The following is a 13582-nucleotide window of genomic DNA, read 5'->3' as shown; positions in this document are numbered from 1 at the left end:
AAATTAATTTTTGTTAAGTGGAATGTCCACATGTTAAGTGGAATGTCCACTATCATTTAATTAATTTCTCCACTTGTATTTTTTTAATCATTTCTTTGGCTATAAATTAAGCCCAAAGATGCAATGTAAATTAGATTGCAGATATACACGAGAAATATATTTACCTCCTTTGTTTTCTTCTTTCTTTTCCTTTATTCCTTCCGTCTTATTTTGGTAATTTAGTTTATATCATAACACATTATCAGCACGAGGCTCTGCTATTTATTCAAGGTAACAAAAGTGAAAATATGAAAATGCCTCAAATCTTATTTGGATCATTGATAAATCACGAGGATATTTGTGTAATTGATAGTGGAACAAACCATGCTATATTTAAAAATGAGAAATATTTTTCCAATTTGCTTAGAAGAAAAGCTAATGTTAATACAATATCTGGTAATTCAAAAATCATAGAAGGCTCCGGAAGAGCTATTATAATTTTGCCTAAGGGGACAAAAATTGTTATAGAAGATGCACTATTTTCTTCTAAATCCCCAAAAAACTTGTTAAGTTTTAAAGATATCCGTAGAAATGGATATCATGTTGAGACACTAAATGAAATGAATATTGAATATCTTGGTATAACCAAGAGTGTCTCAGGCCAGAAATATATTTTGGAAAAATTACCAACTCTGTCATCTGGCCTATATTATGCAAAAATTAGTGCAATTGAATCACATATGATCGTAAACCAGAAGTTTACTGATCCAAATACATTTGTGCTATGGCATGATCGAATAGGTCATCCTGGATCAATAATGATGAGACGAATTCTTGAAAATTCAACTGGACATCCGTTAAAGAACCAGAAGATTCTTACAAATGATGAATTTTCATGTGCTGCTTGTTATCAAGGCAAATTAATTGCCAGACCATCGACCCTGAAGGTCAGCATCGAATCTCTTGGATTTTTAGAGCGTATCCATGGGGATGTATGTGGCCCTATTCATCCCCCTAGTGGGTTGTTTAGATATTTTATGGTCCTAATAGATGCATCATCTAGATGGTCTCATGTGTGCCTGTTATCATCTCGCAACCTGACGTTTGCGAAGTTGTTAGCACAAATAATAAGATTGAGAGCGCAATTTCCAGATTATCCAATTAAGGCCATTCGCCTTGATAATGCTGGAGAATTTATATCTCAAGCATTTAATGATTATTGCTTATCAATTGGGATAAAAATTGAACATCATGTTGCTCATGTTCATACTCAAAATGGCCTTGCAGAGTCATTTATAAAGCGCCTACAATTGATAGCAAGACCTTTACTAATGAAAACAAAATTGCCAATTACTGTTTGGGGTCATGCTATCTTACATGCAGCATCACTTGTACGTCTCAGACCGACACATTATAATAAATACTTTCCGTCGCAATTAGTATTTGGTCATGAACCAAATATAGCCCATTTAAGAATTTTTGGTTGTGCGGTATACGTGCCTGTAGCACCACCACAACGTACAAAAATGGGCCCTCAACGAAGGTTGGGCATATATGTTGGGTTTAACTCACCCTCCATAATTAGATACCTTGAACCGTTAACTGGAGACTTATTCACTGCTCGATTTGCAGATTATCGCTTTGATGAAACAATTTTCCCGCCATTAGGGGGAGAGAAAAAGGAACCCGAAAAAGAAAAAGAAATTGCGTGGAAAGTTTCATCACTATCACATTTTGATTCACGTACCCGCACATGTGAATAGGAAGTCCAGAAGATCATCCACTTGCAGAAAATAGCAAATCAAATGCCAGATGCATTTACTGATTTGAAACGGATAACTAAGTCACATATCCCTGCAGTGAATGTACCTATCCGGATTGATGTCCCAAAAGGACCATCTACAAGTATCATAGCTTCTGAATCCCAAACACGCCAGAAGCGTGGTAGACCGTTAGGTTCAAAGGATAAAAATCCTAGAAAGAGAAGCGTGAGAAATAATAAAGATGATACTACAATAGAACCTCCTAAAGAAGGTCAAGATTTGAGTAATCCTGATATTTCTGAAGAAATCAGTGAACCCGAGACTCAAGTGAATGAAGAACTTTCAATAAGTTCTTTCGGTGATGAGATAAATTTAGATCGATCTAAAATCACGGTTGATAATGTTTTTGCATATAATGTTGCACTTAACCTCATGCAAGATAGTGAAAGTCTTGAGCCTAAATCCGTCGAAGAATGTCGACATAGACGTGATTGGCCAGAATGGCAAAAGGCAATTCAATCTAAATTAGACTCACTTGCTAAACGTGAGGTTTTTGGACCAGTAGTCCAAACCCCTGAAGGTGTAAAACCAGTTGGTTACAAATGGGTTTTTGTGCGAAAACGAAATGAAAGAAATGAAATTGTAAGATACAAAGCACGCCTTGTTGCACAAGGATTCTCTCAAAGACCCGGGGTCAACTATGAAGAAACATATTCACCCGTTATGGATGGAATAACATTTTGATATCTCATCAGTCTAGCTGTACATAAAAATCTTGATATACATCTAATGGATGTAGTTACAGCCTACCTTTATGGTTCACTTGATAATGAAATTTACATGAAAATCCAGAAGGATTAAAATTGCCTGAAGCATGTAATAAGTCTCGGGAGATGTACTCAATAAAACTGCAAAGATCATTATATGGTCTGAAACAATCAGGGCGTATGTGGTATAATCTCCTTAGTGAGTACTTAATAAATGAAGGATATATAAATGATGTCATTTGTCCATGTATTTTTATTAAGAAAACGAAATCAGAAGTTGTTAAACTCGCCGTTTATGTTGATGATATAAATCTCATTGGAACCACTGAAGAGGTCCAAAAGGCAATTGAATATCTAAAGAAAGAATTTGAAATGAAAGACCTTGGAAAGACAAAACTTTGTCTAGGTCTGCAAATTGAACATTTAGCAGACGGGGTTTTTGTCCATCAATCTGCCTACACTGAGAAAATCTTAAAAAGATTTTACATGGACAAAGCACATCCATTAAGTACTCCAATGATTGTTCGATCACTTGAAGTGGAAAAAGATCAATTTCGACCTCCAGGAGAAGATGAAGAAATTCTTGGTCCTGAAGTACCATATCTCAGTGCTATTGGTGCACTTATGTATCTTGCTAATGCAACTAGGCCTGATATAACATTTTCTGTTAATTTGCTAGCAAGGTATAGTTCTTCCCCAACGCGAAGGCATTGGAACGGTATCAAACATATTTTGCGATACCTGAAGGGTACGATTGATATGAGTTTGTTTTATACTAACAAAGGTTGCGCAGACCTTATTGGTTATGCAGATGCAGGTTATTTATCGGACCCACATAAAGCCCGATCTCAAACATGCTATCTATTTACACACGGAGGAACTGCTATATCATGGCGATCTACAAAGCAGTCCATTGTTGCTACTTCTTCGAATCATGCTGAAATAATAGCAATTCACGAAACAAGTAGAGAATGTGTGTGGTTGAGATCGATGATACAGTTCATCAAAGAAAGATGTGGCCTGGAAAATGATGTCAAAGTACCCACAATTATATTCGAAGACAATGCCGCGTATATAACTCAATTGAAAGGTGGCTTCATAAAAGGAGATAGAACGAAACACATTTCACCAAAATTATTCTTCACACATGATCTTCAGAAGAACGGTGAAATTGATGTACAACAAATTCGTTCAAGTGATAATCTTGCAGATTTATTCACAAATGCATTACCAACATCAACTTTTGAGAAGCTAAGGCATAAGGTTGGAATGCGTCGTCTCCAAAATATCAAATGAAGTTTTCATTAGGGGGAGTAAAATACGCGCTGCACTCTTTTTCCCTTAACCACGATTTTGTCCCACTAGGTTTTTCTGACAAGATTTTTAATGAGGCAGCAATCAAGGCGTATTACCAAATCTGTGTACTCTTTTTCCTTCATTAGGCTTTTCCCACTGGGTTTTTTCCTAGTAAGGTTTTAACGAGGCACAACATCAGAATAACTTAGTATATTATTTCTTGTAAAGTGTTTTTATGTAGACACATTACACGTGGACATCCAAGGGGGAGTGTTAAGTGGAATGTCCACATGTTAAGTGGAATGTCCACTACCATTTAATTAATTTCTCCACTTGTATTTTTTTAATCATTTCTTTGGCTAAAAATTAAGCCCAAAGATGCAATGTAAATTAGATTGCAGATATACACGAGAAATATATTTACCTCCTTTGTTTTCTTCTTTCTAAACCTTTATTCCTTCCGTCTTATTTTGGTAATTTAGTTGATATCATAACAATTTTGAAATTACTTATTTTTTATGCTCGATTTTAAAGTCTCTTATTTTTCATCGAGTTTCTATTGACACCATTGGAGAGTAGAGTAATATTTTACCCAAAATCTGGAAAATGAGTAGCTCAGCAACAGCAGCATGGAAGCAGCTTCTTCTCAACTCCATCAACTCCAATTCCCATCTAAAGCATTCAACCTACTTTCAGCTTGTACCATTCCCTGCATTACTTCCATTTTTTATTTATATAGTTTCTATTACTTAATTTTATTATTACAATTCTCTTCTTTATTTAGGCAACTGTTGGATCCAATGGCAAACCCTCTAATCGAACTGTTGTCTTCAGATGTGGTTTCACCCTTTAAATTTATGAACTAAATTCAGAGATTTTTTCATTTTTATTGTGTAATTTATCTTCATCTGCTCTTTTTTTTTTGTAGAGGGTTTCAAGATGCTGCTGATAAGATTCAAATTAATACTGACTCACGAAGTCGAAAGGTTTGTATTTCTATAGCCTTTCTTATGTTAGGGCTCGCATTTTGGAAATTGACTGCTTTTTGTTAAAGAAATGTTTTATAAAGTTCTGCAACTTTCAAGAATTCATATTAGATAAGAGGGAGTTGTACGGAGGTTATATAAAAAAGAAAGAATTCATATCTTAAACTATTCAAAATTTGAGAATTTCTAATATGATGGTAGTAGTGGTGGAGCCAAAAGTTTGATGAAGAGGCTTCAAAATAAGGCTACGTACACACTACCCTCCTTAGGCCCTTCTTGTGGGATTACATTGGATATGTTGTTGTTGTTGTTGCCATTTAAGTTGTGAATTATGCTTAGAACTGATGACGGTTTACTTGAATCAGTGCAGATTGAAGATCTTAAGCATTGCCCATTTGCAGAGGTATTTGATACTTTGTTAATTCAATATTGCTGAAGAGAATATAAAATGATTCAGCTCCTTTCTTTTTTATGGCTTCTGAATTGGGCCTCAGGCTTAATGTGTAAATGCATAGCAGAGTTGCTTCCCGTCTGACTTTTTGCAAAATGTGAAACATTCTGTAATTAATCCAACACTGTTTGAAAAAATCTGGAAATGATTCAGGTGTGCTGGTATTTCACTGAAACTTGGGAACAATTCAGAATTCATGGAAGAGTCGATATGATTGATGCATCAAACTCTGATCCAGATAAACTTAGGGTAATTCCGAAAAATCTATACTATTTCATGTATTTTACCTATACATGTGATAATTTGTGAGTTTCTTTTTTGTTCTACTAATAATATATCTAAGACTTGCAATCACCTTCCAGTTTCAGAGCAAATGCCTCTATCTAGAATTAAGTGTCACTCACTTATTTTAAGATGTGTTAAAAGCTCCAAATGCATTCAGAAACTTGCTGTAATCGGCTCTTTGCTATGTTTCAATTACCATGCATTTCTGATTGTACTAAGAGCTTTTTGGCAAATATCTCATAGTGGAATGGTGGTGGCCCTTTCAACAATAGCATACTTCTGCTCTATATATCTTGAATTATCTGGCAACCCATACGTTCAGGTTTTGTATTTAATTCTGTTGATTATTTCAAACATGTAAAAATAATCAGCATAATAGGGTACAAGACTTCATAAAAAGCTACGTGATCAGTTCAGAACATTTCGAAAGTTATCAACATTGCTTAGTGCTTTAAATGGCATTAGGTTCATAACTGGTTACTTGATGAGATGCCTTGTATATGTAAGATATTGACATTTTATCTCACTATCTGTAGTGGAATGGTGGTGGCCCTTTCAACAATAGCATACTTCTGCTTTAGATACCTTGAATTATCTGGCAACCCATATGTTCAGGTTTTGTATTTAATTCTGTTGATTATTTCAAACATGTAAAAATAATCAGCATAATAGGATACAAGACTTCATAAAAAGCTACGTGATCAGTTCAGAACATTTCGAAAGTTATCAACATTGCTTAGTGCTTTAAATGGCATTAGCTTCATAACTGGTTACTTGATGAGATGCCTTGTGTATGTAAGATATTGATATTTTATCTCACTATCTGTAGTGTTGAACTGTTAATCTCTATAAATAGAGATCTAGTTCATCGACTTGGCACAGAAATTAAACTTACTGCCTCTTACTAAATAATGTATTTTCTTCTTTATATTCTGATAATAACAATTCAGCAAAGAGAGGCAGCTTGGTTTGCTGGTTCTGTGATATCAAGACTACAATATTTGGGGCCTACTCCAGGGCTTTCTTATCTAGATGAACAACCATCAAACGATTCATTGGATGCTTATACTGGTTCAGTTGATTCGTTCTGCCTTCTAGTTCTGGACCCCGAGCAGGTCTGAGTTTTCCCTGGTCATGTCACTCTCACGATGAAGAATTGGACATCTGTAACTTCCTGTATTTGTGTTACTTACTGGTTGATTATTTGAACTTGAAGAGTAATGAGAGGCTAGCATTTTCAACTGGACGAAGTGTCAATGGTGAGAACTTCTGGACACAAAATAAAGTCAACCCATGATATTTGATTTGTCATCTCACAGATTATCCCAATCAGACTATTGGTATATGCACTGCAATGAATCTTTTTAGTATCATTAAGATAATTTTGAAAGGAACATAGTTCTCTTTGACTGAATAAACTATAATACTTCATATGTAATACGATCTCCATTACAATATAGAAATTTGATGTCAGAATTATGCGAGATAGGAAAACTCTATATGTTAAATTAGTCATGGTTTTGCATATCTGGGTACCAAAGACCTCTGCTATTCTTCTCATAGTGCGCTCTACTTCTGATATGTGCTATGATGATCTATGTTTTTGAACAACAATATTGCTGCTGAGAAACCTCATGAAGTAGGTCAACCTTCCTTGCAAAGCTTCTTCCCCGAATGAGTATTTCAAGTTATTCGAATCAGAGGCTGAAAAAGGGCTGTTACTTCGTTTAATGAGATTGTGGAATACTCATTTGAGCAAGAAGCGTCCCCAAGGAAGGGCATGCTAGATGATTATCCCTCTTTGTAAAAGTAAAGGGCCTATTTATATCTGCCAAGATTGTGTGATTGAGAGTTGGTTGTGCTAGCCTTGCAAATTATGGAGTCGATCAAGTTTATAGACACTTTTGTCCTTGTACTCAGGGGTCTTTGTTGAGTTGTTAGAATATGGTCTATAACTATTTCTACTGTGGATTAAAAATGGATTTGTTAGATTTCACAGTTCCTGATGAAAGCAATCAGCTGACTTTGAAGCACATGCGTACTAAGGTAGCTCTACCTAGCCTCTAATGCTTCACTTTCGGTTTATGGTCCCTGGTATTCTTTGTCACTTGCTGGAAGCCCCCCACCATTCAGAACATTTTATTCGAGAATACTGGTAGCTTTCAAATTTCTCCTATAGGATTCCTTCTTTTCTATCCTGTGAGTTGTGATTTATCAATCTATAAATTGGCAAAGTTAATGTTTGAAATGTTGTGACAATTTGAATGACCAAAATGCTTGTGCTAAGCACTTGCCAGTTGTACTTGAAGGAAATGTTAAAGCTGTGTTTTTCAGGTAATTAGTTAGTTATCTACCTCCTAAAGGTATGTTTGGAGTTGCCAGTTTTTGTTCTTAGTAAGCTTGGAAGAGAAAATGGGACTACGAGACAGCTTCTCCGTTCCCATACTTACCATTTGACTTTTTATTATTAGCCTGTTTGGATTGTCTTATTTTTAAGCAGCTTATAAGTTGAAAACTGCTTATAAGTAAAAAAAAAAAAGTAGGTGCAGACCAACTTTTTTTTTGACTTAAAAGCTGATTTTAACTTATAAACTACTTAAAATAAGTTCATCCAAATAAACCCAACTATTTATTGAGACTTATTTTAAGCACAAAATGACTTTAAGTTGACCAGCCAAACACTCAAAAAAAGCTGAAAACAACTTATAAGCCAATCCAAACGGCCTCTATATTTCGTATTAGTGATCAATCATTTTCCAATTTCCTGTATCCAAAACCCTACCTACCTGCATATGTCTGTATGCCGCGTAAAGGAAGCTTTGTCATGATGCAAAAGACAAACGGATGGGAAAAGAAAGACAAGTTCCGATTCTATTGCACAAACTTAAAAATGTCAACAATTGCCAATTCTTTGAAAAATAGAATAGCAGTGTATCGGCTATTGCACACTTGGTTGGTCAAAGAATCTCCAATTGGAAACATATAAACTTTCCAGGTTTGTTTTTGTCAACCTCCACCCTAATAAAAACACATATATATCTAGCATTTGGGCAAGTCTTTTGGAGGATGAGGAAGTCTTTCTAATGGCCCTTCCCCATTCTTCACAATGAGCACCACTGATAAACCCCAAGATAAATGTATCTCCAAATGACAGTGCATAAACCATGCCCCTGTGCATGAAAATGGTCCATCCGTGAGTTTAGTACAACTTACTGTAATAATTAAGAGATGCAGTTTAGTTTATTACCTGGATTGTCAGCAACGAATCGAATGGCAGCCCATCCACCTACTGGAACTCCAATTGTGTTCATGTATGGTGGATCCACCAGATTGAAGTTGGCTGTATCTGGATCATAGTTTCCGGTACCATAACCCACAACATAAAAGCTGTAGCCATGAAGATGAATAGGGTGGTTCTCCGTGGAGACGGTGCTTGTGTCCTGTAGGATCAGTTGAACCTTGGTCCCATAGTCAAGGACATAGGTCCTAGTTCCATTCAGAGAATTTGTGTCATTAGGAGGGTTATTAGGTGCCCCATTCACAAAATCATAGAACTTCAGGGGTACCCCAGGAAAATCTTGAGTGAAGTACCCACTGACGTTCTTGTAGTAAGCTTCCAGAATTGAGATGTTAGGTTTACTAAAGCTGATGTTATTCATGGAAGCAGCCATGACTCCACCCCCTTTAGCTTGACAATCTTTTTGGGGATTCTTGGACCGGCATTTTTGCACGTTTAGTCCAATTGTAATGAATAGGTTTCTGTCAATATCTTTAGGAACAGTGACAGGATTAAGACTTCTAAGCCCGTCCATGACTGTCTTAGCGGCAAGATTGTCATCAAAACGTGGTAAAGCTGCAGGTAAACTGAAGTCATTTGCTGTGGCACCAAAATACTGGAAGTAAGCTATTGATGTTATGTTTTGAAATGAGACATTCTTAGCAGATTGGTAAGGTCCCATGGCCACTGAATATCTTGCTATAGGCTTATCTGCTGTGACTAGGACGTTTAGGGTTTGACCCGGCCCAAGCATGACTCGGTCCGTGGTCAATGGCTTTGTGTACTCTGCATCAACTTCAACAATTGTCAATCTATGATTTGCAATGGCAAAGAAATGCTCCTGGTTCAAAGCTGCATTGATTAACCTTAACAAGTATGTTTTCCCAGGAACCACGTCTATTTTATAAATATCTGAAACAAATCACAACACTTTTTAGCTAACAGAAACAGTTAAAAAGTACTCCTTTGTGTCCCGATTTATGTGATGCACTCTCTTTTAGTTTTATCTCAAAAAAAATGATACATTTCTATATTTAAAAATAATTTAACTTGAAACTTCTCATTTTATCCCTGATGAGATGATTTATAGCCACACAAATGTATTACTCCCTCCATTCCAAAATAATTGCATCGTTGGAGTATTCTTTTAGTGTTCAAAATAATTGAATTGTTCACTATTCAAGATAGATGTTGGAAATTTTTTCCAATTTTACCCTTCATTAATTAAATTTCAAGGTTGAGTTCCAAGAATGAATTAAATGAGGATTGAAAATTAGCATGGAGTTTGAAAAGGGCAAAAATGGAAAAATATGATTAATTTATGTCTTTGTTTTTTTTTTCTTAAGATGGATGTCATATTCCAACAATTTAATTATTTTGGAATAGAGGGAGTACATTTTTTGGATCACAAATTTTAAAAGTCTTGATACTTTTTTTCTTAAAATCCGTGTCAAGTCAAGGTGCATCACATAAATTGAGATGGAAGGAGTAGCAAATATGACAAGTAATAATGCAACTTTTGTCATCTTTCCCTGTTCTTGGAATTAAAAGTTTAGTAATGAATGTAAAAAATTACCATTAGCAGAGCAATTATAATTAGGGCCGGGTTGGCCATTGATGGTAAAAGCATCGGCCGGTGGCGGGGCTCCGCCACTAGCTAAAACTGCCTGCTCAATTTGCACCATGTCCTTCATCCAATACTCTCCTGTAAAATTCCCAAGTTTGAGAATAGCAAAAGCTTGTAGAAAGTCAGCGTGTAAAAGTTAAATCTTTTGAGACACTTCAGAAATAATATTGTTTTCAGATTAGTTATTGAGACATTCTTATTCTGAAAAAGGTTTAAGTTATATGCAATGGTAGTGTAAAGATTGTTTACACTAATGGTGTAAATTTATCTGTTATAGCAAGTTTACACTAGATGATGAATCAACATTCATTAAATAGAGTTATTGTTTTACACTGTTAGCTAGCGTATAGAACTTAAATTCTTCTCAAAAAGAAAGATAACTAACTTTATTGAATCAATGTACCTAAAATAATGATATGCTCTTCATAGGGGAACTTGAAAGGGTAAGAAACACCCTTCTTAGGGTAAACAACAATGGCACCATAAACAGTGGCTCGAAGCCACGAAACATGAGCGTGCCAGAAAAATGTGCCCTTCTGTTGTACCAGAGTGAACTCATACGTGAAGTTTTGTCCAGTTTGTATGGGGCATTGTGTAATGTACGAAGGGCCATCAGACCAACACGACAGCCTCTGCCTGATGCCATGCCTGATGAAATCTTGGAATCTAAGGTAAGTTTAATTTGCCATAATATGTGAAAATGAGAAAAGAAAGGTAAGAGAATTGAGATTTTCTTTAGTATCAGTTACCAGTGGATTGTGATATTGTATGGGGATTGATTAGTAACTCTGACTATAACTTTATCGTCTTCTTGAGCATAAACAACTGGACCTGGATACATTCCATTGATGGTTGGAATGTCTTTTGTGTTACATAACTTAGTAATCCTTGTAGTTTGCACCTGAAAAAGAAAAAAACAGATTTAAGTGAGTAGTAAAAACCACTTGTTTAATAAAAGTTGAATAAGAAGGAAATTAAACCTTGAAATCATAGAATCTTGTTGATCTGCCTCCTGGCAGTTGTAGTCTAAAACCCACTACATATTTACTGTGGTTATTATTGCAGAGAAATAAGATTAATAAGAAGTAAATAAACAAAGTAGTGACCAATGTCATGTTGAGAGTTAGGAGAATAAAAGGAGATTGACATGTTACTTATAATACAAGGTTTGATGAATATATACAAGGAAGAGGAATTATAAGATGTTGGCTAGATGTGATTATATTTTGTAGCTTCCATGATTCCTCTCACATGGTTTTGTAATAATAAGATGTTGGAGAAATCTTTATTCATAATTTCATATATATTATGCTCACTGGGGAGCAAAAATTTTTTTTTTTTAAAAATAAAATGTATAGGTAGCTCATTATAGTCCCTGACCATACAACATTTTTCTTAATTTGCAACATATGAGTACATAAAAGTTAAATAGATTATGAATGAGCATTATATATATATATATATATATAAATGATTGAGGAAGCTGAGTTTTGCGTGCAATGCAAACCTGCTCTTTTGATTAGGGATGGCTACTTGTTCCTCAACTTACTATTGCCCTACTTGTGCAGCATACTCTATACGTACACACTTTACTTGCATGACATGTTTATTATAACACGCCACTCAGCCCACAATTACTCACTGAGTAGGGCCGCAAGGGGTTCATGATTCATCCAAACTCCATTCGTCAGAAAAAGTATATGTAAGGCAAGACCAATTTTATTGTGAACATTGCTTGATAAGTACCCTTCCATCTCATTCAAACAAAACAATTTACTTGAACAAGAGTTTGACTTATACTAATATAAATTGTATAGTAGAATAGCAATGGAAGAAATTAAGGATATGACATTGTGCATATCAACTGAAAGTTGAGTTGGTAGATGATTTGAATAATTCAAGTTTGAGAAAAATTTGTAGATGTTCTGAGAAAGAAAGAAACACATAAATTAGTCTAATAGTTATATAGCATAAATATTAGTTGAATAGAAATTATAATTAATCTCTGGATTTAAATTACTGTTTATATTCATGTATTGGCAATAATTCACAAAAATATTTTGTGTCTTAGCTACTATACAATCAACCATGGAATGTGCAACAAGTTGAAAAAGTACAAAAAAAGAAAAAAAAGCTTCTACCAAGTAAATTTCGTACGTAAAGCTAGACAAGTAGAGCTGTATATGTAATCATGCCTTGACCCCAATTTGACTCGTTGTATAAATTCCTCTGTATTCTTTTGATGGATAGTAGGGATGGTATAAAGTGTTAATTCGAATAGTTTTTGCTTAGATCCTATATATATATGCGAGGAACTTCCAAAATAAGTACAAAAAAATTGATTTTTAACCCAATAAATCGAAAAGAGTTATGATAAAAGTCAGAAATTAATCATATTTCTAAAATTCAAATCTTTGATCCATCTTTGATAGTCGGAGTGGTTTGTGTGTGTATGGTTGCGAAGTGTTTAAAGAAGAAGAACAACAAATTCAGTATAAATTATAATTCTATGGGTAAGCTTTGAAGAGGATAGTATATTCTGTGCACATTCTTATAGACCCTCGATTTAATAAGATGAGTGAGAGTCGTTTAAAGAGGATGAAATTTAGCAACACGTGAGATGACAAGATGATTAGAGGCAAAAGTAAAAGAAATGAAGTTTTAAGCAAAGAAGAATGGTGGGATGAAGTGGTATTTAAAGGTGACCAAAAGGGAATTAAAAAGATTTATGTGTGTGGTCTTTTCTAGACATTTTTTGTCACTCAAAATCATAAGCAGTTTGTGCACGCCTGAGGGCCCTAAATCATCTCTACTACACATATATACTTCCTAATGTTTTATTACTTCATCTCTTCTTTTTTTTCCTTTAAAAAGTAATTAATTAGTCAGACAATTGTATTTTCTCTTTTGTTTTTCTTCTATTTTCTTATAGGGAAATTCATTAAAAATCTGAGTGATGTAGCTTTTATAATGTGTTTAGGGTGTATTTAAAAATAGTAATGTTATTTTTATCACACACTACATTTCTGGGATAATTAATCCCAGAATAACCCGTAAATCATCCACAGTTGCTTGGCAAGGAGTCCCCTCCCATGCATACGTATTAGTAACTTAAAAAAGGTCACAACCTATTAACGTAACTTAATTAATC

The 13582-nt window shown here is 34.9% G+C and overlaps 2 protein-coding genes across 2 annotated transcripts; one reads left to right on the top strand and one right to left on the bottom strand.

The window, feature by feature from the left end:
- The first annotated feature begins 4605 nt into the window (after positions 1-4605).
- On the top strand, positions 4606-6773 carry LOC129873012 (pyridoxine/pyridoxamine 5'-phosphate oxidase 2-like). Its single transcript, XM_055947989.1, has 5 exons — positions 4606-4628; positions 4734-4791; positions 5162-5194; positions 5396-5491; positions 6478-6773. The coding sequence occupies exons 1-5, from the start codon at positions 4606-4608 to the stop codon at positions 6646-6648; spliced, it is 381 nt and encodes a 126-aa protein (XP_055803964.1). The 3' UTR covers positions 6649-6773.
- Positions 6774-8147: 1374 nt separating this feature from the next.
- LOC129880733 (laccase-6-like) lies at positions 8148-11794 on the bottom strand. The gene is made up of 6 exons (XM_055954910.1): positions 11412-11794; positions 11181-11332; positions 10835-11079; positions 10381-10509; positions 8775-9716; positions 8148-8697 (listed from the first exon to the last, which is right to left on the bottom strand). Exons 1-6 carry the CDS (start codon positions 11544-11546, stop codon positions 8567-8569), a joined length of 1734 nt encoding a protein of 577 aa, XP_055810885.1. The 5' UTR covers positions 11547-11794; the 3' UTR covers positions 8148-8566.
- Positions 11795-13582: the final 1788 nt, after the last annotated feature.

The sequence above is a fragment of the Solanum dulcamara genome, chromosome 2, assembly GCF_947179165.1.
Source record: "Solanum dulcamara chromosome 2, daSolDulc1.2, whole genome shotgun sequence".
Classification (NCBI taxonomy): Eukaryota; Viridiplantae; Streptophyta; class Magnoliopsida; order Solanales; family Solanaceae; genus Solanum; species Solanum dulcamara.
The sequence above is the reverse complement of the archived record's forward strand: the minus strand, read 5'-3'. Positions and strand labels throughout refer to the sequence as shown.

What these genes read in the sequence shown, in the direction of transcription:
- LOC129880733 (XM_055954910.1), bottom strand. Translation starts at nt 11,546, where the DNA reads ATGACATTGGTCACTACTTTGTTTATTTACTTCTTATTAATCTTATTT. An exon ending in TTATAATTGCTCTGCTAATG is followed by an intron (nt 9,717 to 10,380) that starts GTAATTTTTTAC and finishes GATTTGTTTCAG; the next exon opens with ATATTTATAAAATAGACGTG. An exon ending in ATTCGTTGCTGACAATCCAG is followed by an intron (nt 8,698 to 8,774) that starts GTAATAAACTAA and finishes TTTCATGCACAG; the next exon opens with GGGCATGGTTTATGCACTGT.
- LOC129873012 (XM_055947989.1), top strand. Translation starts at nt 4,606, where the DNA reads ATGGCAAACCCTCTAATCGAACT. An exon ending in GCAAACCCTCTAATCGAACT is followed by an intron (nt 4,629 to 4,733) that starts GTTGTCTTCAGA and finishes TTTTTTTTGTAG; the next exon opens with AGGGTTTCAAGATGCTGCTG. An exon ending in CTGACTCACGAAGTCGAAAG is followed by an intron (nt 4,792 to 5,161) that starts GTTTGTATTTCT and finishes GAATCAGTGCAG; the next exon opens with ATTGAAGATCTTAAGCATTG.